General features: G+C 47.5%; 1 protein-coding gene across 2 annotated transcripts; it reads right to left on the bottom strand.

The window, feature by feature from the left end:
• Positions 1-4,223: 4,223 nt before the first annotated feature.
• On the bottom strand, positions 4,224-25,568 carry LOC144147221 (monocarboxylate transporter 13-like). Of its 2 annotated transcripts, none has more exons than XM_077679303.1 (4): positions 25,056-25,568; positions 14,117-14,260; positions 8,004-8,891; positions 4,224-4,592 (listed from the first exon to the last, which is right to left on the bottom strand). In XM_077679303.1, exons 1-4 carry the CDS (start codon positions 25,282-25,284, stop codon positions 4,369-4,371), a joined length of 1,485 nt encoding a protein of 494 aa, XP_077535429.1. In that variant the 5' UTR covers positions 25,285-25,568; the 3' UTR covers positions 4,224-4,368. The 2 variants fall into 2 exon arrangements, with proteins under 2 accessions (XP_077535429.1, XP_077535430.1); XM_077679304.1 differs by having other exon boundaries at positions 14,117-14,182.
• Between the last annotated feature and the right edge of the window lie 1,580 nt (positions 25,569-27,148).

Here is a 27,148-nt window from a genome sequence, read left to right as displayed (position 1 = left end):
CTTATAACGCAAACTTCGCTCAAATAAGCTACATAATTAGGAAAAAAGGAAATGACCATGCGACCCACCAGCTCATTTTCCGCAACAGAACCTATGATGTCACTTGGGAATGCTCTGCGATTGGCGGAGGCCGACAAAAACAAACGCATGTTAGGCAGGGCTTACAGTTTGCATAGCGAGCTAAATGCCCGTGAAACATACTGTACATTCTTTTTTATGACAAAGAACGGTGGAGTAAACGGTTGAAGTTCCGAACGAACACTCAAGCCTGTGCGCCAATGCGTACGAAACTACCGCCTGGCCGAGCTCGACATCTCGCCGTCGCGCAGACGAATTTTCGGGTTCGAGGCGCTCTGACCTTGGGAGAAAAAATGCCGTAAACACCGCCCATTGACGCTCGTATCTTTCTGATCGAAGCAGAAAGCTCGCGCGAACGGCTTTCCATACACGACACCGGCCAATTGGCATAAGCGATACTGATACTAAGTTGAACTATTATTAACCGTAATAAAAATACGGCACATACGTACCAGTCTGTATTCGTCCGTTGCGACGGGGTTGACGAGGCAGCGGTGCCGACGGCAGGGCGTTCGTCTGTTGTGGCTATCGCGGAATGGTCGCTTTCCCGTCCACCGCGTATCCCACAACTCTTGCCGCTCGTGCACTTAGAAGCATTGAGCGTTCAAGTGGTGTGAGGTTGTGAAATGCAAGCCCGAGCTCATCGGCGAGAGTTTTGTTCTCCGGATCAGGCGATTACATGACTACGGGTTGCGGGTGCACTAGGTTTTACTAGTATTTTTAAAATGGCCGCCGTCTCGGTCGACTCCCGCGTGTGGGTGCTATATGGAGTCGACATACTAAGTACCTGTTTCATGGACCGGCTTGTATGACGCCATTATTCACGTGACCAAATCTGCAATTTTAGCGGGAGATTTAAAATTTTGGCTTAAATTGCCTTATTTCTCAGTGAATAAAGCATCATTTGCTTCCGGGAAAGCGCTTGGGGAACTATGAAACACCTAATCTTTCGAATAAAACAAACTTTTGTTTTCTCTTCATGGCTCCTTTAACGCGCCGACGCAACGCAAGTGACGAGGCGTGGCGTAGTGAAGGGCACCGAATTAATTTGACCACCTGGGGATCTTTAACGTGCGCCAAAATCTCGTTCACAAGCCTGTTTTTGCTTGTCGCCTCCATCAGAAAAGCCGGCGCCGCGGGGGCTGGGAATCAAACCAGCCACCTCATGCTCAGCAGCGCAACGCCTTACCCACTGAGCCACAACGATGCTTTATACCTACGCCATCTCAACGAAGCATCCCAAAGCACAGTGTAGAAAAGATCCTCCTAGCACCTCTTGATTTTGGCCTCGCGACAAAACAAGTCCCGTATTACAAGGAACCACTAGTGTATATTCATCATCTCACCTTCTCACTGATTTTTGCACGGGAACACTGGTCAATCACCTCCGACCCTCCCCCCGCGAACCCGAAATCCTAATCACTGCTATACCACCAACGAACTACTCGAACACCCGAACTTTCTTGGCACGCGCATAGTTATGGCAGTAGTCCCGAACGATAATTAAAGTAGTTCCCTCAACAAGCGCCTCTCCGCCCGCGCAAATAGGTGGTATTCATTGAAAAGTTTAGCTGTCAATTTCTTCACCTGCTAACACTGGAAACGTCACGGATATGACCGGCCTTGGGCCACTGCGCCAGCACGCCGAATACAAGAAACACCGGCGTCCGTCGTCTGCTCCGTTTCAACCAGATTCTCAACAACGGTGTCATCAGAGATTTTATGAATCGCAGTCACATTGGACTCAAGGCATTACTTTGCGTTTGGTAGGGTAGAGTTTGGAACGTCTAACACAAATTATGTGCTGATCACGGACAAGTACCGCTGTCCCGTGGTGCCCGACGTAACCAGTGACAGCGCGCTGACATGGTGGCCTCCATACGTGCTTCACCAGTGAATAGAAGCTATAAGCGGCAGAATTAGCATCGTAAAGAGCCTTGGCGGCTTGTTAAGCGAAGCCACTTAGGATCACGTGCAATGGATAACTCTTGACCTCGCCGACCTTTCATAAGCAGCTGAAGTTTATTTCTGTCATTTTTTATTCTCTCCAGTAATATCACGCACATCCTTGTCCTCCCCGGTAATTATGCCTCCCTCGTTCCATCTATCCCCACAGCTCACTTTATGAAAGTTGAAGTATCGATTTAGGGCCTGCAAACACGCATAACGTATGCAGTGTACCTTTCGAATATTCCAGAGGAGATTTTTCTGCGTACATTCTTTTTTGCACTCGTTTGCCTCCGTAGTTCTGTCATGTGCACACATTTCCATAAACCTTACGCCACCATACTTGATCGAAATTCGATACTAGTTATAGCGTAGCGTGCTTCAGTATTAAACGTCTTGATATTAGTAAATGTGCTAGACCAGTCAGTGACCTGACTTGGACGATGTGTTAGCGGAGATGAGCATTACAGACGGTTTATGTAATGGTGTAGTCACGACTGTTTTGAGTCTTACGTTAGCACGTCCGGGTGCGTTGTTTTATGTTATATGTGTAAGAATGATGTTTCGCGAAGAACACTATTTTCCAAGCGTTACTCTCCAATCAGATGGAGCAGGCATCAGCAGAGTATAAAGCAGCACAGTACCCAACTTTCCACACTGCATGAATCATGTCACCATCGCCGCTGAAAGACGAATAAAGCCGTTTGACTACACCTTGTTTGAGAATGCACGGTTAGCAGCATAATACACCGCTGTCCGCATGTTGCCCAAGTGACTAGTGAGCACTACCTACCCGCCATTTTATTTTGATACTCTTCCAAACGTACGTTAGGGGTCCCTCTCACGATTTTTAAGGCCACACTGCGGCAGATTGGGATACAAACCGGCTTGGACGTAATTAAGAGAGCCATGTTATATTATTCAGATTTAAAGAATAAAACTCAACAAGAGTGGCTGTCACCTCCTCAAATGAAAAGGGTGGAAAGTACAGACAACTTGCCAACAGTCCTTTTTGCCGCATACCCAGTATAGCCGTTGCCATCATTCCAAATCTATGCTACACATGCACAGTCCGGCGCTTCGCCTGGACTAAATTCGGGGTATCCTGAAAACTTGAAAGTACAAAACCAAGAACGACTCATACGTAGATACCGAACCCACCCGCATATGGCACAGCGGTAACCGAATACCGGGGAACTGAACTCGTGTTTCGCTATTATCACTACTAGAATATCCCGCCGTACACAACACCGCCATTGCTCTTCCCGCAACCACTGTATCAGTACCGGACTCCCAAAAGGCATGTTGGCATTAGCCGTGTTGCTCTTTCCAGTTTCACATTCTCAAGTCCGCTTTCGAACACACCTATATAGAATTTGTCCGAACCACAGAAGTCATGTCCTTCGAAGGAAGTGAAGCGACGCCTGTCGCCACCTGCACCCACGCCTCCCAGTGATCTCAGCCTTCCTACCAACCACCTCCCAATTTATTTAAAACTACTATAATGCCGTTCCCCGCGCATACGCAATGTCCTCTCCCATGATCACGTTTTTTTTCCGCATCCATCCACCTCGCGAAGATAAGTTAAAGTAACCTAGACCATACACTTCCTGCTATGTACGTTTCAAGCCGGTACGTTGCGCCACCGCCACATCCTTCCTGCAATACACTGCATTTGTTATCTCGTCACTTATAGCTATTACCCTTCACGCTGCAAACCTTACCATAGGATTGCGCGTGCGCCTATACCACCCCCCCCTCTCAAGTTTACCCTTCTCTCTTCCCGAGCCGAGAGCCAGCATAGTGGACAGAGAGAACCAAGCAGAGATGCTGTAGCTGGCACACAGCGCCAACGTAGGCGCCGCAGACCAGGTACTCGTAGACAAGACAGCCCTCTCAAGGCTCGGGACGAACTAAGGCAATTTTAATTTATTAATCACTAACGTAAAGTTCATTTCTAATCCTTCCTCACGCCACATTCGTACAATAATTCAAACACGTCTCAGCCATATCTGTTGAAAGCTCTAGGCTTATCACCATTTCAAGGGTAAGCTACGTTGTACTACATCCTTAAAATATGCTGTAATGTTGTCGATTTAAACACGATAGCTCTCGAAGCGTTAACAATAGTCACAGGTTCGCTTGACAGAACTCTTGCATGTACCTGTTAAGAGGACAAAGAAGAAACACCCACAGCCGTACTAGAGCAGTCCATCTTTCCCTTTTAATTTTGCAGCCAATAAAAAATCATGCAGGCAACCACCCATAGCCCGTTTCCCCCATTCAATGAAATTCTCTTTCGTGTTATGTCCATGTAGGGTGAGCGTCGGCCGGATTTTGTAGTTAGAGGGGCAAGCCAGATGTATGGTGAGTGGAGGCGGAGTGGGACGGAGGATTGGGAGATTGAGCTGGGGTACCTTGGGGAGGACAAGTTCCCCTATTGCACCCCCGTGCAGATGCCCATGCCCGGTAGGTAATGCAAAACAAAAGCACCGAAGCTACAATGTTCACAGCTCCGAAGACACGGTAAAAGTTGTCGTATGACCCAAGAGTGTCCCTGAAGAAACCTGAAAAGGTATAAAAAACGAATTACATAAATGTTAGGCAAAACCAAAACACCTTCAAAATGCGTAGAGGACCGTGAGAGTCGGTAGTGCACGTGAAGTTTCCAACTAAACTTTATTTACTGCTTCGTACTACATCAACATTTCGTACTTCAGCTTGTCTCTAGCTAAATGTATCCCGTAGTAGACATTCAATTGAGATGCATACAATTTTGTTGCATTTAGAGATTTTTCATCTCCATCTGTGTCCGTCATACGACACATTTGCCTTCTCTTGAAAAGATTGCAGTAGTGCGCAACAGTATTTACTCAAACTACATATTACGTCAACCGTAGAAAATCTTGCTTCTGCGAAAATGTTGGGGTTCGAACTACCTGGATTACGCATTTACCGTTTAAAATATAGAAAGAAGAATAACTTGGCCAACTGAAACGTAGCAATAAATGGATTATTCGGGCCTATAGAGATGGGAATAAAATGTTTCAGTATTTATTCTTTCGTTCAAAGGTGTGGCTTACGATGCCAATCATCGTTTTCCTCTGCCTTCCAGGTGTACAATTTTTTTCGTAACTTTGAACAATATCTTTTCTCAGAGAAAAACGGGATATATTTGGCTAATTTGGCTTGCGTATTTATTGTAGACTGTTGTTTAAATTCAATGGACTAAACGGGCTGAAACCAGAACATCACTTCTGTCGGAAGACAAGGAAGATAGTACCACAAAGATCTTCAGTGTGTTTAGGGTAAAATTTATAAAGTACGCGTTAAGCGAACTTAGCCAGTGGAGGTCCACCTAGAGTCACGCTGTGGACGGTCGGGTGGGGTGGAATCGAAAGGCAGAAAATATAGCCCCGATTGATGGTACGGTACAGATTTTGTTGTTAAATATTTCATTACAATTTTTTCTTTTGGGAGAACGGGCAACTCGCCATCCTAGCTTACATTCCAAGTAAAAAAAGGACGCAGTGGTGTTTGTATGACCGAGAAATCGTGTGTTCTGCTTGATTTGGGATTTCACGCATGTAGGATAAAAGCAATGGAGAGGTAGGCTTGGGATTCTATGAATGCGTGAGCGTTACATCTCCCTATCTGTCGAACTTGAGGTTCGGCCAAAATCACCCGCTTTGCGTAGGATATAAATCTATGCAAAAGTCCAATTTTTGCATCCTTATGCATTCTTGCAAAAAAGCGAACAGCAGTAAACGGCAGTGGAACACATATATCTTCCGGCTGTTCACGTTGTGGTTATACCGCTGAGGTCCTCATGGCTCAAATTTGCAACCGCCACATTTCGATGGCTGTGCTAACATGTTTTATTGCTGTACTCACATCGTTTCTTTGATGCAAGCAACACATCTCCTTGTGGCCTTTCTGTTAGTTATGACCTCCACATGGCCTTATATCCCTGTCCGTTTAACACAAGAGCCATCGATACGTTTGGCTAGTCGTCAGAGGGCGCGAGTTCATGCAATTATGCATAACACTAACATTGCTGGTGCACTTTTGCTTGCATAAATTCCTTGAGCGTCAAAGCCCTTTCGCAATTTTCAGCGTTTTTTACCTTTTGCGCGTTGTTGGTGTGCTCGCAGTATTGACCGCGCTTATATGGCGCAGAAAGGTCTGATAGACTCGACGTTGATGCACTTTATACACCGAGACATGACGCGTGTCGGTCCGAGTGCCCAACTAACTCCCGGCACACTAGTAGTAAATTACTTTGCAGGCTAACACGCCACGACTTGCGCGCGCCCGTGGAACCACAAGGTGCTTGGGATGGTATTAATCTGTTTAATGTCTGTTCTTGGCGGCGCGGACACCAAGGCCGACTGAAAGCTTCCTTTGGCGCTCAACGGGGCCAGGAGTCACGTTTGTTTGTGGAGACAAGAGGTTCTTACGCGAATTTTCAACTTTGTAAACGAAGTTGATGGGGGAAGTGTTGTGTGTATTCTCATGTCTCCGAAAAATAGAAAGGACGCCTTTAACGCGTGACGCGTCCTATATAGCGACTAATTTATTAGAAACGCCCGGATATCCGGATTGGCGCGTGGTCATCATCAATGTCCCACGCCTTTCAGAACTTTGGTTTAGACCCTAAGCCATGCCTCTAACTACCTGGATATGCGCGTTGCGTAGATTAGAGAATAACAGCTCCAGTATTAAAGATAAAAATGGTTTTGTCTCTCCTGAGAATACATTGTATCACTCTGATATACATTTGACTAGATTGCGTATCAATGGGCCGCATTTTAAGGATGGGTGAATTTAAAGCAGGTATAATGGATTCTCGAGAGTTTGTCGGCGTGTGACTTGCATCTGCTATGTCCATGTTTGCAACATAATCTCTACGTCAGCGTTTCAAGCATGAGTCGTTTCCTGCGGCTACTCGGAGAAGAGGATTGTCAAGTCTAGTTTTTGTTTTCCATTTTAAATTTCGCTTCTGTTCTGTTGTCGGAACAGGGACGCACATTATGATCGGTTGTGCAGGCTTCACTATTTCTAGCAACATTTCTGTGAGTCTTTATCATAAATGTGCCAAGTCTTCCCCTTTTTGTTCGTTCGCACTATGCGGTTGCACGGTTCGAGCCTCTAGATCCCGCAGATGAGCCTCAGCTAAAGCATACTCGTTTAGTTCTGCCTGTTGAAGTTGTTGGTGTGTTCCCACCCGCATTTCTGGATTTCTTCTTCATAAATTAGGTAGCAATGTTGTTATCGTTCTGGATGCTTTTCTTTGGCCTTTCCACTGATTACAATTTTCCAATCTGTTTTACCATCTAACTAAACCTGATTTATGCTCTGTTTACACCTAAATGGGTCTTACGTGTGAATCGCATCGCGTTCAAACGCTTGCGTGTATCGAATTCTTTCCGTAGCCTAGCTTACTTTTACATATCACTATTACCCTATCTTCGGTCATTCTTCAAGAACTGCGCCTGCTCTCGGCCCCCCCCTCCCTCCTCCAGCCCGCTGCAGACTGCAATCAGCTCGTTTGTGGCTGTTTCCCGTCAAAGTTTTTCCCTCTTTATTAGTTCCTGGTCACGCCATTGTGTCAGAACCCGCGGTCACATAGTGAAGCCCCTAGTAAATTACGACAAGGTTCGGCTTCAACGTGACACGGCCAGTCGGCCCCTTGCCTCGTCGTCGTCACGTTCTATATTGTTCTACCAGGAACCCAGCAAACGTAGAAGCCATTTTCAATCTGTTACTACCATGCACGTATCAATTTTAGTCTTCCAGTAATCATTAAGCGATTTGTAACGGCTTGTTATTACTGACAGCCCGCTGCATCTACCCATCTTTCAGCGCATAGGTGCAGCGGTCGCAATTCATAGCTTCCGCCATGTGGGTAACCCCGGTGCATGGCTTCGGTTCGCAAGTTTGGCTTGACAGCAAATTGACAGCAAAAATTTGCTCACCAACAATTGTCGGGTTTCCAAGTGAAATGGGGAGTAGGGAGAGGCCCACGAACCCGGCAAACACAGGTATTCGGTGGAGGCCAAGGTAATCCGTGATGAGGATGGGCCGCGCGGACATCACGTATCCCTGACACACGCCGAACACCCCGTGCAAAGTCGCGAAGCACGCGAACGATTCAATAAAAGTCATTCCGAAGAGTGCTAAGGACGACAAACTCAGTCCCGCAGCCACAAATAAAGAATGGCCAAAGGGAACCTTATCTGAAAGGAATGGAACCACAGTCCGGCCCAGAATTTCACCAACGGCACCATATGTCTGGAGGTAGTTCGCACTTTCCAACGAAGCTCCTTTGTCGCGTCCATAGTCGACGACCGTAGTCCCCTGGCTCGTGGTGACCCAACCGTTGACCAGGTATACAATAATGAGGACATAAAATTCAGGAATAACTAGCAGTTCCGCTACGCTTTTCCAAGAAATGCCAACTATACCAGCGGCTGGCCGAGGCTGGCGTTCTGGTGACACCGCATGTGGTGCCGGCAAATGCTGGGACTGCGGTCTTTCAGTAGAACTCATGGGCTGCAGCTCTTTCGGGTTTCGTGTACTGCTTGACTCCGGCACTGTGCCTTCGAGGTGACACCAGAACCGGAAGGGATGTGGTTGCTTTATTAGCATTACGAGCGGAACTGCTTGCATCGTGATAGCTCCGCTTAAAAGCAGTGCCCCCTGCAGGCCGTAACGATAAACTAGAAGAGGCATAAAGGCTGGTGTGACCAGTCCGGCAACCGCCAAGGCCGCAAAATTCAGCCCCGTCGCTGTCGCCTTGTACTTTTCGAAGTACAGCATGGTGTACAGTCCGAAGCTGGTCAGGGTGGCACCATACCCTGCACCTGGGGTAAGGAAGATAACCACATAAAAGGTCACTCCAACTGTGTAAACCTTCCTGAACACTTTACAGTTGTTCACTCGCTAAAAATAAATTCCCAAAAATTGCATTATTTCAATTTCTGTATTATGGTTAGTAAGGTAGTACGGGGCATGTATGCCCTACTGTAGCCGCAGCAAAATATTTTCAATGCACTTTTTACGTTTTCAACAGGATAATTCGACACACATATACGGCGCTCCACAAAGAGCTAGAGAAAAAGATATGGTTTATTCAGAACCGGAGACACGTGTACCTAGAGCTGTTTGTGTATTTCTGCGCGTGTTCGTACTTAAGCCACGAGACTATACTTACTACATTCGTATGATTTCCAGGGTAATACGATATGTTATATCTTCTATAAGGAGAATTGTTATCGTTTTCTGTAATTACAGGCGGCCACAAAATAAAACCAAACAAGCTGACAGTCCGTGAAAACTATCGACGAGATATGTTCCGGACCAGCGCACCCTGTGGAGGTATCTAAATCCGCAGGCCTGTCTTTCTGTAGTGAGTTTCTGCTTGTCCTCATTCTCGAGTTAGGCGGCAAAGCCTTGTTTGTCTTGAACTAGGCGGCGTCTCTTGCGTCCGAGCGAGCGGGAGAATTTTCGGCAGCGGCTCGAAGCGCACAAGATGTGTGGAAGCCGTCCAATGATTGCGGTTCTTGAAGAAAATATTTGCATCAGAAGATCAGTTGCTATCATTTTCTTGGCTCTTCCGTAGAATGGCTCTGTAGATAATCTACACGATTAACCTACACGCGTGACTGAGTGGTCCCGGGTTTGTACGTGACTGAGAAGAAAGCAAATACCAAGCATTACTGCGTCGCTTCTCTTATATCTAATACCCCTGTCACACGGGCACTTTCAATCGCGATTGAGTCGATCCGGATCGAGCTCAATCCGGATCGGGCACCTGCTACACGGCAGTTTCAATCGCGATCGAGCTCGATCCCGCTCGAACTCAATCCTGGTTTCTCAAGCGCGATCGAGGCTTCCAAGCGCGATCGAACGAGAGCGGCGATACTCTCGTCCCCGCTGAACGATGGCACAGAATGTGACAACTTCAACTAACGCCACAAATTGTGTCAAATAACTTGACCCAAATAAGCGTGAGGTAATATTTACATAGTTACGTATACCTACGACCGCGCAAAGTTACCAGACGCCGGCCGCAAGTACATGGTTAGCGCCATCTGGCGAACACAAGTGCAACCCGTGCAACTTCTCGATCGCGATTGAAGCGTGCCGTGTAGCAGCGGCAGTACGCCGAGCGCGCTCGAAAACTCGATCGCGATTCACTTCAATCGCGATTGAAAGTGCCCGTGTGACAGGGGTATAACCTCTTTTTCCTTCGACAAACCAGGTACATTTATTTTAATTTTTTGAACCACTAGGCGTGCTAACTCCGCCAATTATGTGGTTTTGTGGGCACGAATGTCGTTAGAAAGATTTGGATTCATGATTTTTTAAATGCCTATTCAGGTTTGTTTTTCTGATTTGCTTTGTGTCCGTCTTGCTGCGGTGGTGTATCACACAGGTTTACTTTTGTTTGTTCATTTTCGTCATTTATAATGGTCTTAATTGCCTGTCTTTTCCGGTTTTAAATATATCCCTCAACCATCACATTCGAAGTACCATCGCCATGGGAAATGGCTCTTTACCCTTATATACCAGGTATATATGTTAACTTCCGATACTATGAATTTCGTGCAGATACACGGCATTACACAATTGTTGCTTGAAGAGGCAAATACACTAACCAAGGGCGTTTATTCAAAGCGCTGCCAACGTTTCGGAGCCAACTGGGCTCCTCCATCAGGGGTAACTTTATACGACAAGAAGCAGTTGTCATATAAGGTGTCTTCTTTTTAAATGCGACTGCATCTCATTCACTCCCCTTGTCCCTCAATACGGCGTTGTCCGTCCACACCCCTCCCCCGACACTGTAAAAAAAAATCATAGATAGCGGCGCCCGATTTTGATCCCACGACCCTGTGGGCGGAGCGCGAGATACATGGTGCTCTTCCCACTGCGCCACAAAACCGAGACAGAATCAAATGCTATGAACGCGCCTTATATCCTTGACTTATTCAAACTACGTCAAGAAGCTACTGATACAACGCATGATGGGGCAATGATTAACACTTGCAATAAAAGAAAAGAAGCTCCCGCTTACAGCAACAATGATGGAGTAAAGGTCGCTGCGACAGCGAAGCCCCAAGCATACCACTTAGAGAGATTGACCAAGATTGGCCAATAAAACATAATAATTATTATAAAACATAATAATCATACGCGTTCGCGGCACGTTTCACACGATTTTAGAATCAATCCAACCGAAACACCAAGTGAACCCCACGATGCGTCGCATCTACACAGGGTCCCCTCGCGGGGAGGTGGGCGCAATTTTTTTTTACTGGAAGCTTTCTTTTGCGCGTCGGAGGCCGTTGGCGTACATGGTGGGAAGGGCTCCAAAAGATCTATTCAAGCCTTGCCGGTTCCGTTGTATGTGCCAGGACTCGAGGAGTAATGTTTGTGAGTAACGGGTTTAGGTGCCCATCACCTGCGCGCCATCAAAGTGAAACCGGTGGTCAGCTTTTTCGCAGTACATGGCCAATGCGCTGCGGTGAGTGTCGGACTTGCGAACGTCGTTTTTGTGTGGGCGGAGGCGTTCATGGTCTCCCCAACGTAACTAGCGGGGATTGTGCGCAAGTAATTTTGTAGACGACCCCTTGGGCTTTTTCTTGGCGGCCGCTCTTTAGTTCGAGGTATGAGCCGTGCAAGAGTTGACACTGGCTTGTGGGAGATGACAATGCCTCCCTTGCGAAGAATGCGGGATAATGTTTCACTCGTCCCCTTAACATAAGGGAGTGAAATACGGGTGGCAGACAGCGGAGACAGGAGAGTGGTTGTTGACCGGCGGCGTCAGTACAGAGAAATTTTCTTGGTTGCAGCCAGATTGAGGGAGACGGCGTTTGACGCGTCGTATGAAGTTGCTCGTGTATTCATTTTTCTTCTGGTCAGCGGTTACGGCTTATTCTTCTTTCTTCCGGTCCTCTTCTGTTCAGCATATAGTTCTGGCTCTAAGTAAGAGAGCTGAGACCACAGATGATTTGTGGGAATTTCGGTGGCTGGAATCGAATTGCAGTTAGTGGCCGGTATGGGTGGGTTCCCTGTACACTGTTAAATTTAGTCCGTCTGGCTGTCTTTTTATCAAAACGTCGAGGAATGGTAAGAAGCTGTTCGTTTCTTTTTCCACGTTGAATTGGATGGCTGGTTCAATCGAATTTAGCTGTGACAGGAAGTTGTCTGTTGTTGTTTCTTTGATGACACAAAAACAGTCGTCCACGTATCGGATAAACACCTTGGGCTGTTCGGCGAAATTTTCCAGAGGGGTCTTTTCATTTTTTTTCATTACAAGATTCGCTATGGTCACGGAAATAGAGCAACTTTATATGACGCGTCAAACGCCGTTTCCCTCAATCGGACTTAAACCAAGAAAATTCTTCTGTACTGACGCCGCCGGTTAACAACCCCTCTCCTGTGTCCGCCGTCTGCCCCTCCTCTGCTCCCCCCCCCCCCACCCTCTCGGCACGCCAACCAATCCGTATTTTCCTCCCCTGTGTTAAAGTAATGAGTGAAACATTTTCCCGGAATCTTCGCAAGGAAGGAATTGTCATCTTCCACAAGCCAGTGTCAACTCTTGGACGGCTCATACCTCTACCCAAATAGCGGCCGCCAAAAGAAAAGCCCAAGGGGTCGTCTACAAAACTACTTGCGCACAATGTCCCGCTAGTTACGTTGGGGAAACCAGGAACTGCCCGGAACGCCTCCGGCAACACAAAAACGACGTTCGCAAGTCCGACACAAAGCGCAGTGCATTGGCCGAGCACTGCGAAAAAGCTGACCAGACGATTAACTTTGACGGTGCGCAGGTGAATGGCACCGAAACCAATTACTCACAAAGATTACGCCTTGAGTCCTGGCACATACAAGGAAAACGGCAAGGCATGAGTAGACCCTTCGGAACCCTTCCCAGCATCTACGCCCACGGCCTCCGACGCGCAAGGGCGATTCCAGTAAGAAAAAAGAAAAGAAGAAGACACTTTGATTTACCGCTGCTTCTTGTACACAGTCACCCCTGATGAAGGAGCCGAGTTGTCTCCGATTTGTTGGGACCGCTTTGAATAAACACCCTTCGTTGTGTATTTGCCTCTTCAAGTTGAACCCAACCAGACAGAGTTCTGTCGAAGATGTTCACATTTAACGATTGTTGCTGTAGTAGCCAAGCCCTCGTATCACGATTCGTAGCCACGGTACCAACCATTCACCTTGGGGAACCGTGGAGGTTGGAAGCCACGGTTTAGTCGTAGCCTCGTGGCTAACCAGGTGACAGGAGCTACGACTACAGCTTATACCGCAAGCTGCCAGTAATCGAGATGCTGGCTTGCCCGTCTAGGCAAGGCACCTTCAGCTGGTACTTTCGAGCGAAACTATGAGGAGCAGCTGAAATCTACAAAATCGATTATGAATGACATGCATCACTACTCAGCATCTTGACAGCAGGCGATGGGCCGGAAGGCGTCGCACGTATAGTTCTTCCGCTTTGCTTGACGGGCTAGTCTGTTTTGTGGCCGCCTACACAAGCCCTATGCGAAACACTTTCCGGGATGTGTTGCTTATATCGGGGCGTACGAATTACTTGTGATTTTTCCCCTTAAACGCAGGTAGTTTTACACTACCAGCTGCTTCCTAATGCTAATGGTTTGTTAATGGCTTATCAACCACACTCGCGCTAAAATGTTGACGCGGGTATTGCACCTGACGTTTCATATCACCGCCCAAAAGAACAAAAAGAAGACTTCCTTTGGAAACTGGAGCACAATATTGAGGTTTTTCTTTTTTTTCCTAAATCCCTGTAAAGTACCTTCATGAGTGACGACGGACACCTGCGGTTTTATACGATCTCACTGCGCAGGTTTTTTTACAGATGTTTACTGCCTGCGCGTCCTTCGTGTCGTTGGATATCCTAATTGTAGCTTTAACGTAGAGCTCCCTGGCAGAAGTGGTGTGCGTAATGGTGTTCGGCATTTTTGATGTGAAAGCTGTCCATCCCCGACAAAATATAAACACACGTTCTTCTTTATTGTATAAAGGAGTGATACCGACTATAGTGTGTAGTTCTCACCGTAGACTCCTCCGACTGCGACGCTCATGCACACCATGTTCGGGCAGTAGGCGCCGCCAACAATGCCTGCGCAAACCGTAGCCACCGAGAGCATGGTGAGCCAGAATACAGAAACCTTGGTCTGGATCAGAGCCTGTCCGAAGCCTGCGCAGAAAAATTAGCAGTGGCTTAGCTCGGCTAGGCCACGATATACGTAGAGTGAGCTAAGGTTCAGCTGGTTATTCTTGTTATTCTCATGTTTCCTAGTTGTCTAGGATTATCTGATAATCGTGATTACTGCTGTAAAACGATTTCCAATCCAATTCAATACGAACTTACCTCAAGAGAGATAGGGCTGGGGCTGAGCCATAACCGAATGAGTGCTGGGCACACGCCGCCAGTGGACTTACAGCCACGAGCGCTGAATATACGTGATTGTAATTATGGATTGTGTGGCTGAACATGCCTTAGCTGCACTTGAGCTCGAGAGGCGCCGTAGTGGAGGGCTCCAGATTTATTTTGACTACTTGGGATTCTATAACAGTGGCTGAAATCTCGACACTATGGCGGCTTTGGATTCTCCCTCCATCTTAAAAACACCTGCCGCGGCCGGGAATCATAACTGCGTCCTTGCGAGCTTCAGCACAATGGCTTAACCACAGAGTTTCTTAGCAAGTATACTAGAGAAGAACCTGCGCCTGGTAATCCATGTCGTCGTGGGGGTTTATGGAAAGCCGCCCATTTGTGGCTGTGGTTGGCATAACAATTGGATTCGTACAGGGTTTTTGGTATTTGCTTTTTTTCACTATGCATTACCACGTCTACGAGCCACGAGGGATCCGAAATCCTTCCTCTTCTGTGGTAGCCGTGTTTTGTGGTAGCCGTGTACGGCACCGGTTCACCACGAATGCGACGTTTCTATAGGCACGCTCAAAAAATTTTCCAAACCCTTCAAACGAGCTATTAGTTGAAATAATGGTAAAATAATAAAATTATTCTCTAATGAGTACCCTCCCAATCATTAAAATTGTTCGTAACTACTAAATTGGCCTGCAGAATAGCAAGCACAACCGTTCCGGTAGCATACGCTTTACTTTTGTTTTCTTTAGTTATAAAACTACCTGTTTATTTTTCCCCTTGCCTAATTGCACACTATTTCTAACGTTTTTGTGGCACTTTGTTTAAATTGGCAGTCACTAATACGTTTCAATCCAAGCCAATGATGAAAATAAGCCGAGCGCATGTTGCGACGTCGGTCCGTAACTACACAGACGGCTGTGATGTGAGCAGCATGGACGGTGGCGTCACATTACTCTCTAGTATACATTGCAAGAAACTCTCTGGGCTTAACCACTGAGCCAGCGCAGCCAGGGTAGAATAAACGGGGACCACACTTTTGACTTGCTATGCAGCACCGTTCGCACGTGTTCCTCGTTATCTCTAATTGACAATAGCGACAAAACGTTTGCCAAATTCACATTCGTATAAACTTCTCACATGATTTGTAAGTCATCGTTAGCATTTTTGGAGCAGGCATACGGATTTGAGCCTCTTTTGTGTCACATGCGATTCTTCTATTTCTTTATCTTTTTGGACGGTGGTAGCTGACACTTTTCTCAAAACAATCCTGACGCTTTAATGGAATAGTTGACTGACAATTATTTGCAGTTTTGGACTCGGGATATGAAATTGAATGCTCCTTTTGGGAATTAATTAAAACACCACGCACCATCTTACTGGCGGCGTGCGGACGGCAAGCTCGCTTTTGATTGATTGATTGATTGCTTGATTGAAGGGTTTAACGCGCCGACGCAACGCAGGCGATGAGGCACACCTTAGTAGAGGGCTGTGGATTAATTTTGACCACCGGGAGATCTTTAACGCGCGCCAAAATCTCGTACACATTGGCGTTTTTGCTTTTCGCCTCCATCAGAAAAGCAGCTGCCGCGGGTGGGAATCGAACACGTGACCTTGTGTTTAGCAGCACAACGCTTTAGCCCCTAAGCCGCCGCGGCAGGTCAATCTTGCCTTTTTTAAATAAACAGGCCCATCTGCGTGTGTTTCTCACCACAACTTACTTAAATTAGGAATACCTGCATTTATATTCTTGTTAACTACACTGGCCCCCGGAGGTATCCTACCACTGGCCCACTTTTGTAAATTTGTTCCACATAAATTCAGCCATGCATTTTGCTTGAAAAGAAGGGGTAAATGTACAGCTCCCGCTTGTAAAGGGACAGTGAAGTAAAATTACAAGTTGCTCTATATTGATAGATTAACCAATCAAGAACACGAATATGCCCCTCTTACACGTAGATTCTTAAAATGTAAGGAAGAAAATTGCGAAAATGTAATGCAGGTGCCGCCGCCACTGGCTATAACGCGCAACTCCCACCGAAAGTGCTCAACTAACCACCCGGGCGCAACGTCTGTCGTGGGTAGGGAGGCCCTGCTAGCCACCAGCTGTTTGGGAGGAGTGTGGCAGACATTGACGTAATATTTTCACTGCCATCGTAGGCTGACGGCAACCGCGTCCCAGCAATGGCGCCGAAGGCCTGCCCACTGCGGCACGACGTCACTGTGCGGCCCAGCCGGTAGCCAACGATCGGCGGGCAAAGACGACGCACACGACAGTGGAGCGAGAGACGGCGGAGGAGGTAGCGCTAGCGCGCAAAATACAAGCAAATAATGGCGGCTGACCAATACGGCGGTTTCGGTTGCTGTAGAAGTTACGTCAGGGCCTCTCCGAAGCTTTTCTTTCCTCTGTGTACCGCTGGAGCTTCCGCTGGGTGGCAATACTCGTCCATGCTTGTGGGGAGGTAGCACCGCTTTCCGAAGAAGCGTGCGGACTACGCATGGGCGGTTGTTTCGACACCAACATTCGCGGTGCCTTAAAAGGACGATATCATTTTCCTCAACAAAGCGTCAATACTCATCGCGGGACCCATGAAGGGTCAATTCACCTAGAGGTCTGGAGCTGCAAAGGACGTGGAGTTCAAGAAAGCGCGACTGATTAGATCAAAACTGAACAAACCGCTCGTTACTTGGTAAGGTTCTTTTCGGTTTCTTCTGTCCCGCTAACATCACCACTGCATCGCTTGCTTCCAGTTTATCGCGACACAAACAGCGGCTGCAATCGCTATTTGCGGCACGTTTAATGACCGTTTGATCAGCTATTGCTCCGCAATTAAGATATCTTTCGACATCTAAACAACGTTAAAATATCTAGGGGAAGGTCCAGACATTCATTGTAAACCAACTTGTTGGTGGAAGTCGGTGTCCCTCAATATTCTACACAAACGTGCGTGATCGGCTGACATATTTATTGTTCATTTTCAAAAATGTCATAGGAGTAGTTTTCTGCCCTTTACCTCGATTGAATCCGCTTCGCACAACGGGTCTCTACGGTCGATCTTCTCTGGTGCGATACAGCCGAAGTATTTGCACAAGACACATCGACATCAGGAAAGATTTTACCAGAATACGTCGACTACCGTGCTCCTCATTTGATGCTTTTGACTCCGCACTAGAAATAATAGATCAGCAAACTGCGGGCACAGCCAGCAAGACGAAATGGGTAGAATGTTCGACGTGCACGGCAAAAGTAAAGCTCTTTCTCGTGCTTTCTGCACCATATGACAGCCAGAATGGCGGTCATACGTTGGATTCGGTGCACTGTTGGATGATCGGTGAAGGGTTTGCGCAGCTCTTGGAGGGCTTGATGAAAGTCTGTGAGAATGCGGATGCCTGGAGGTGGCGGGTTTGCAATGGTGAAGGCTAAATGATCCAGTGCGCTAAGGTTGCTCTGGAGTTCTGCTTCCAGGGGGGACGAGTTAAAAGCGTGACGTGTGAGGGAGCCGTCCAGGTCTGGTCGAGCTGGGCAGCGCCAGTCCTGGCCCATAGGGGAAGAAGAGAGGCTAGCATCCGTACAAATGTCGAGCTCGTCCGGTTTTTTCGCTGCGAGGACGCGCTGAAGGACCCTTTCACGAGCAGTACGACGGGAACGTGGAATTCTGGTTCGTTGGTGGGCAACTGTAACAGGCGGGCTTAACCAAGGGGGAGGGGGTGGTGAGGCCGATGGAAGTACTGGAGGTACAGATTCATCCCACGCACAGATGCAGTCCCCGGTTGTAGAAAGGGGACTGGAACAACCGTACAACAACACCGAAACCAATGTTGTTGTACGGCTTCCGCAAGGAGCTCTTCCATCGGAAGGACCGGGGCAGCCCGTTCAAGAGCGCCAATGTGAGCATGCCTCGGAAGTCCGGTGACTGTACGAGGCATGGCCCGGTAAAGAACCGCTAAGTGTTTCTTGTGAGCCGGATCCCGGTGGGTGCAACCAGGCTGCACATGACGCAGCACAGGAGCGTCTTGATAGTACACCTCCCCTGGTTGACAACGCGTCGCCCTCCCACCCCTGCCCTCGCCTTCAACTTGATCGCGCACGCCAGGCACGGAAGTGCCGTGTTTCTTCCGTCACCCCTCCTGGCTACCTGGCTCTGGCTCCCCCGATGCCTCGCTCTGCGGAAGTATTCGTCAACAAAGCTAGGGCCAACGCAGCTCTCACACCCCACATCAATAGAAAATTAATTTATCCAACGGGTTTATCCAAATGGATTAATCCAAATTGTGATCTTTTAGGGGCGAAGCTCCTTAAGGCGTGGGTCTGTCCATCCTCGACGTATGTATGTAGCCACCTCTAGTTTAGTTCTTGGATTGTTTACTAGATGGCGTGGCTACCTCTAGTTTAGTTCTTGGATTGTTTACTAGATGGCGGTACTTGTATATGATGAAAAGATGCGCTTGGATTGTTTACTAGATGGCGTGGCTACCTCTAGTTTAGTTATTGGATTGTTTACTAGATGGCGGGGAGCGTTGTAATAAAATCCGTTCGCTGTTGGCCCGCGCTCGGAGTCGCCCGATGGATAAGGCTGCAGATGTGCGAGCCCGCGAGGCACAAGCGCTCCGTGAAGCTGCGCGACGCCGCCGCCAAGATCCTGCCGTACGAGAGCGAGAGGCCTAAGCGTGTCGTCTGGCTGCGCGACGACGCCGCCAAGATCCCAGCGTTCGAGAACGAGAGGCCCAAGCGTCACGGCAACGGCGCGAGGACCCTGCCGTACGCGAAGCGGCACGGCTGCGGCGCGAAGAGGATCTCCAAAACGTCAGAGAACGGGAAGCGGCGGGAAAGCGCGCGTATCGGCAGGCAGACCCCGATGCAGTGAGAGCTCGTGAGGCGTCTGCAAAACGCATCAGGCGAGCTCAGCCTCAAGGTGCCGACGCGCGGTTTAAGCGAGACTTTCTAGACGTTACGTTCGGACACAGATGTAGTGGGCGAACTTTTACTGAAGAGTCACGGTTTTACCGATGATTTCCCCTCAGGAGCTTCGCGCACTCATCATCATTCACCCCGTGGATATGCTGTGAATTTTTTTTGCTGTCCCCACTGCTGGATGACCGCATTCACCACCCTTGACCACCTAATCTGGCGCTGCTCCACGTTTTCACTGTACCGGCCTATCCTAACCAATGCTATGTCTCCCGATGCCTCAGAAGATCATCCTCCATTTGAAGATCCCAATTTTATGAGAGCCATTGGGATGTTCGGCGTAGAGTGTGGTCTTTCAAGATTAGTGTAGACTGGAACCTACTCCGGTCGCGAAAATCCCGTAATGATATATCTTCACCTTAGCATGACCTCCGCGGTCTGATGGGAACCCCTGTGCCGTCTCCATGGGCGCATCATCTTTTTAACTCGGCTACTCTTCTCTTCCCCTCCTTCCCCTACCCCTATTTTGGCCGCATGACCTTCCATCGACTGATAAAGGACTACAACACCAACAACAATACATGTCATGTGTATTTATACCTTTTATGAGCAATTTTCACAGTTTGGTTGTGATCTGTGTGAGTGAAGCGTCAAATTACAGTGTGAATCGTAGTAGCTACACACCATTTTCCATAAGCTGCGGGGAAAGGAGGAAAATACTCTCAAACCAGTTCTCTTGGCGGCCGACCAGCGTTGCCTGTGCGCGCTGGGCTGCTAAAATCGCTCGGCGCGGTGTGCTCTACTGCGTAGTTCAGGAGTATTACGCACCGTGTGCTTAGTTTTTGCGGACCTTTCAACTGTTTTAGCCAATGCTGCGATGCCGTTCAAGGCGCTAACGTCACTGAGTCAGCACTGCGCGGTGGTGGGTAATTGAACAACCAGAGAAAGCGAGAAACAGCCGCTGACAGCACGCATGTGCACGACACTGCCTGGGGAAAATGCAGTGCGGTTGGGGCGTGTTTTTGCTGCATCGCTTCACGACGCACACCGAGTTCAGATATCGGTGGATGCCGTTGATAATTCGCAACGACTTTGTACCAACGACGAACTCCAGGGTTTGTTGGGTGCACTTGGACGGCAAGTGGATGGAGAAAACTCCATTTATCACACGCAAAGCTGCGACAGGCAACGGAACCCCCCGAAATGTCAGAAACAACTTCATCCTTTACAATACAGCATTGATTGATAGGTTGATTGATTAATTGATTCATTATGGTGTTTAACTCGCCGACGCTTCATGGGTGATGAGGCGCGCCGTAGTGGAGGGCTGCGGGTTAATTTTGACCACCTGGGGATCTTTCACGAGCGCCGATACAATACAACACTACAATAACTTCTGGTTCCTTGTAGTAAATTTAAAATACCATATATTGTTGGTCATTACAGCCGATTGGCATTGAACAATCCCCCTTTCATCTAATATAACCTGTAAAATTACGGTGTTTTGTTGACTTTTTTCAGGCCAATGCATTACACTGCCAAACGATATGAAAGGATAACTTTCTCCATCGCACACTGCTGGTAGATATCAAGATAAGCAGGCAGCCCAATGCGGAAACGCAGCTCGAGATACGCGTGAACGCTGCATTTGGAAAATAGCTCAACCTGTCCACAACGCGGTCGAAGGCACAAGCTTCTAATCCTTTTGCGTTGTCACGGAATCTAAAGTATTACAATTACAAAACATTACTGCTGGTCGCCTAAAGCATTTGTGGTGCAAGCAGCGGTTTCACAAAGGTGGGCTCGGAGCGACAGGCCACATGCGCTGCGCAGAGTTAGGTCAATCATGATCACGATCATGATCATCCAATATTAACTCACCCGAGCGTCGACCCTTCTGCTCAACCTTGTAATATAATTTGACTGGTTTTGCAGTCGTATTATTTTTCCGCTCCGGTAGTCTCGGTTTGTCAGTAACCGTCAGTAACCAGTTTGTCATAAGTCAAGTTATGGAAGATTATATTGCGTGGCAATGTCAACAGAGTAGCAATCGCCTCGTCGAAAGTCCATCGCGAGCACGGGTCACCGTGACCCACATATGGCTGTGCGCGCTCCGCATTCGACGTCCGCGCTTGCGTAAACATGACTAATCGGTGAACAAACCAAGCACGGTGGCATTGAAAACACGTATTTACTCCCCGATGTCGATTTCTGTCAGTCGGTGCCATACCGGCACGTTTGCATCGCGCAACTGCGGAGCACCACCGGCACCACCACCACACTGCTACTGCTGCTCGCAACAGCCGGGGTCGGCATTTTCCACTCTGGCAGCAAATTACGACCTGAAATCAGTCCGCAGATGATGAAAACAAAACAGAACACACACACACAAGCACTGCAACCGCCAAACTAACGCCAAACCACTACTGTTCACTCGGTAATACACGGGTACCGAGCAGACACACGGACGGAACGGAGCACTTAACAGCCCAGCGCGGAGGTTTCGGCGATCGCTTCATAGACGGCGCTAGCGTCCGGTCAGAAAAAAAGCAAATGGCGGCGCCCACCTCTAGCAAGGAAAATGGTGTAGATGTGCAAAATGTCACTGATTGCTATGTTGTGCTTACGCAAAAAAAATGTAGTTGATCGCTCTTTCATAGAAATCGGTAAATCCCGAAAGTGAGATGTACCTTCATAGAAACAGCTGAATGTTTAGTCTGCATCGATATAAACTTGCACTTCGCTATTTACGTTTCGTCGGTACGGAACCGTCATACTTCTCAAAATGGGACACTGGATTGCACACACCGGAGCACTGCGGAAACCCGAATGAAACCACACGCGCTCGCAAACCTTGCGAACGATTTGATTGATTGATTGATTGATTGTAGGGTTTAACGAGCCGACGCAACGCAGGCGATGAGGCGCGCCGTAGTGGAGGGCTCCGGATTAATTTTGACCACCTGGGGATCTTTATCGTGCGCCGAAATCTCGTACACACGGGCGTTTTTGCTTTTGCCTCCATCAAAAAGCGGCCGCTGCGGCAGGGAATAGAACCCGCGACCTCGTGCTCAGCAGCGCAACGTCTTACCCACTGAGCCACCGCGGCGGGTAAACCTTGCGAACAAAACCAAATGGGTTGCCAGCGGATGGTTTGGTGAGCTTATGGTCTGCTGCAGCAAAAGAGCATGATTTGTGGGGCTGCCTTGTGAGTGTGCTTGGCGAGCAAAACACAGGTGACGCGTCGCTATCGCAAGTGTGCGACCACTGCGTCCCTGCCCCGTGGAGTGTACGGCAGACGGTTGCATTGTTATGAGCTCAGCTGGCGCCAACTGTCGGCGCCCATTAGCATTGTGATGCACTACTTCGCTTCACCTCTCGTAGACGGCAGCAGCATCGAAATACAGGAGGTTATAGGTAAGATATATGGCGCGTTCACAGTGCTAATTGCGCTTGAGTTCGTAGCGGAGTCGGTAGAGCGCCTGGCACCTCTTGTTGCGGCGACGGAGCACCAGGCTCAAATCTTGGCGCAGCCGCATTTGTCTGTCGATGTAGTTTCTGTGACCGCTATGACGTCAGTCAGATCTTGGTGTATCCCGGCATAAAACACTTTCGTGTTACAAAATGGCCTATTCACTGTCAATATATGCAGCCGAGAATAGGACCCTGGTTGTCGCTGCGCCATAGTCAGATTTTGGCTAGCCCTGGCATATAGCTGTCTCGGCCCTATTCTCGACGTATCGAATCCACAGTGAACCGTGAATTTGCCGAAATTGTTTTCGTATTAACTTTCAGTTTTGGTCACATGCTTGTGGTTGACGAAGCGGTTGTGTGTGTTGTCGTCCATATGACGTTTTATGACGTTTACTTGCACAACTTCTAAACTTTGCCTTCTTCCTCTCTGTTGAAAGTGAATTATTCTTTACCGGCAGTGAAAAACTAGACGAAATGCACAGGGCATGACAATATAGGGCTGTCTTTGCTTTTCAACGACAATACGGCTTGTATGTCACTACCTCTATGTGATTGGTTGAGAAGGTGCGACGTAACTTTAATAGTTGGCGGGAACGACTACATGATGCATCGGCAACTTCAGCTGCGTAACAGTGACCCTTTGGTATGTACGAGCTTGAAAATTGCGGCTGCTGTCACTGTGAATAAGGGCAAAAATTTGTACCGGACTTCGGCTCCATGAAATCTCCGTGAATTTGCATCATGTGCAGTTCCGCACGGCGCGCGATGTACAACTGGTTTCTTGCAAAAGAAATTGTAATTTTGAGTATTTCCAAGTCAGCGATTACGCCGTAAGAAAATAACGTCCCGTATTTTGCTTTTTTTGATTGCCAATAAGAGAGCCTATAATTGCTTGGCGTAACAGTAACATAAGTTGGCAGTATTAACCTCTCCTTTACGAAGAGCCTAACCATGACATTTGTACACACTTCTCCTAGTAAGCCGGTGCGTAACATGACAGGATTTAAGAGGAAAATAACAAAGAAAACTGGCTGTTTTATTTATTACTGCGCATATTGAGTTCCAGCTTGATGAACCTGTGAATCGGCTGCATCGGCCCGCTGCTATACTTACCGGGTCATACAACCGATGGTCACGGCCGCCTTTTTCTGCGATCATGAAATAAAGTTGTGTCATACCAGCAGGCGATAGCATGGCGGCGGTGAGGGCATGGAAGGTGATAACGCAACAAAGCTTGAATTGAAGCGGAGCGCTCAACAATGTTAGCAGAAGCGATTAAAATAAATAAATAAACACGTACGGTAAAGAACATTGTGTGATGTTCTTTTGCTCAAAACACGTTTTTCCCTCGCTATTCGATCAAAGTTACTTCATCGTATTATGGCGTTGACGCCAATTTGAACCTAAGAAATGTGTTTCTCTTGCAAACCGAAGCTTCGCTCCTAATGTCATACCTTATAACAATTATCTCATATCATTTATGGGCAATATTTCGTAGCTCCGTTGTGATCTCTATAAGCTAAGCATCAAATTACATTGCATGTCCTCACAGCTATACATGCATTACGTCACTGATAAATTACGTGTTGCTTGCGCAAAAAACATGGCGAATTCAATGTGAATTCATCTAGTCGAGAATAGGGCCCCTAGCCCCAGCTTCAAAGTCGCAGCGATGACGTATTTCCGTGGACGCATAAAAAGCACGGCTGATAGTGGGTGGCTAGCAACCAAGGGGACATCGGAAAATGAGAAAAATAACGTTATCGTGCTAATACGCGATCATAAGGTATATGGGGGTGTGTGATTACCCGCGCCGTTCATCGCGCCGGGGCACCAGGATCCAGAATTTGCACATGTACCCAGGTCATGTGACTGCGCGCACAGCTTGAAATGTTTAATGACAGATGTCACGTCCAAACAGAGAAAGCCGCAAGGGAGAGCGAACAAGGGCAGGGCAACGTACAGAGGCACAACAGTGAGGACGGCTGCAAAATACAGAGAGAGCAAAGCGAAAGCTGGGCGTCGGACGCCGCGGGGACATAATCAGAACACGCAAATGATACTTTTCTTGGCAACCGTCAGCGCTGGTCAGTACCGTAATACGGGACTTAAACCATTAATAGTTGCACTATTTTTCTCATAATTGAGAGTGGAGAATTGTTTTGTGAACGAAAGCAGCTTCACGCCCTGTCATGCAAAAAACAACCAAGCAGCACGTACCTACGAGGGCTGAGGTTACGAGGAAAGTGCTTTCGACCCACGACGCAGTTGCATGGTCGACGACGTAGTGGTCCATGTAAAGTACGAACAGATATCCTTTGCTCGAACTGATAATGGCGATCAAAAACATTACTGAAGCCGCAACAACTGGTATCAGCCAACAGCGGTCTTGCAGGTACGCTGGAGGCTGGAAGTGTGAAGTCCTCTTCGCCTTGGATGGGGTGGGCATGGTTTGATCTCACTGGCAATGAACATTTAAGGGTAGATATTAGCCTGGGTAGTGCTTCCAAACTTGCAAGATTAAGGGGTGATTGTGTTGCACAAGGGGCCGTTATAAGGTTGCAACGCAAGAAGCCAACAGAAACCACCAGCACAAATACAAGTTACGTCGGCGTTTCTGGTGACTTTAATTTCAGTCGCTCGTACGGTCAGTTGACAAAAATAATCTTGCTACGTGCGTAAATGCATTGTTTAGAAGTGGGACTAAATATGCTATGCCTTTCCGCGTATAGAGTGCAGTCTCGTTTGTTGAAGACGGATGTTTTCCCAAACCACGTCTACTAAAAATATGGCCAACAATCGACAAAAAACATTCGCCACCTGCTCCTGCAGCTGCACACATTCCCTGGATACGACACCGGAATACGGCCTGTGTCGAGAGCCAAACTGCACAAGCGCAGTGGCACGCATGGGTGCCAGGAATATCCACCTGCGCAGGAGAGTGCGAAAAAATGGGGGAAGTCGAAATGGATGAAAAAACTCCTTGCGGGTCTTTTGTTTTACAGAAACGCGCTCAGAACGATTAACGTATCAGCAACATTGACAATTTTCATTTCTTCACATATATCTTTCGATCTACTAGAGCTAACTCAGAACGCCTAGCTGCTGACGCACAAAAAGTCTCTGAGCCCCCTAATTATGTTCTAATCGATGATGATTTAGTAAAATAGTAAAATTCTTTCTTGACCCTAGGGACCAGCAGAATCATAATTGTTTGCAACAATAAACCAAGCTGATAGGGTGCACTCAATATTTGCCATCTTTTTTTTTCACCTTTACAGCACCCAAATTTAGATCCGGCACCCTAACATGAGGGTGCTTCCAAATACAGGGTGTAAACAACTGTTTAAAAGGATGCAACAATAGCCGGAAAATGTTTTGATTGATATTTATTGCCGATTAGGGTGTTCATCCCCACACCCTATTGTTCGGGTATTAAAAGAAAGGGTACAAATAAGCTGGTAGAAGGTGCAACATTGAAGAAAACGTGCTAATGTATAAATACTACGCTGCACTACATTCATTCTTCGAGTGCCTCACAAGCTTTATTTCGGTGTCTGGGTACACCGGACGGGAAGGCTACAAAATGCCTTTTGTACTCCTAAAAATAAACTTTCTACGCAAGGCATCGGTATCTACAATGAAACTGAATTTACCTAAGAATTAGTTCTCGTAAAATATTATACAGTAACACTGCTTGCGCAAATGTACGCAGTCTTTGAATGAAGGTTTCGCATTCTATGGTAAACAAACAAGCATCGAGTGTTTTTTTCAACTGTATATCAGAGCGTCGTTTCACGAATGGAAAATCAAAAATAAATGCAATAGCATTCAACCGAAAATGAACGCATTCACGATGGTATCTCTCCGTGCCAAATTGAATATATATCAGCGGCGGCACTGTCGTTGAAACAGCAAAAAATATCAGTCCTTGCTTATTCGAACATCGACACAATAACACTCCTCTTTCCCCTTTTTGTACAGCCCTGCAAGGACTACAGCACAACCTTGAACTGCGACATCTGTATCATCATTCCGTCCCCTATTCCTCTCCTGCCCCACCGCGAAATCATGCCCCGCGCTGACAACCATTATTTTCTTCACCAGGTGGAATTATAAAGTACTGGCAATTACTTTTTATTACATTGTATTTGTTATAAACCGTTTATTACTTGCAGAAATGCAAGAAATAGGCCAACTCGGTCACACCTGCACAAACAACACTGGAGAACAAGGCAGGTATAAAAAGAAAACAAAGGGGGAGCGGGGAAGCATGAAATCGGGCGCTAAATAAACAAACGCCAATTAATACT

The sequence above is a fragment of the Haemaphysalis longicornis genome, unplaced genomic scaffold, assembly GCF_048455015.1.
Source record: "Haemaphysalis longicornis isolate Haplotype H1 unplaced genomic scaffold, Haemaphysalis longicornis Haplotype H1 scaffold_7, whole genome shotgun sequence".
Lineage (NCBI taxonomy): Eukaryota > Metazoa > Arthropoda > Arachnida > Ixodida > Ixodidae > Haemaphysalis > Haemaphysalis longicornis.
This window is presented reverse-complemented; position numbering and strand designations above follow the sequence as displayed.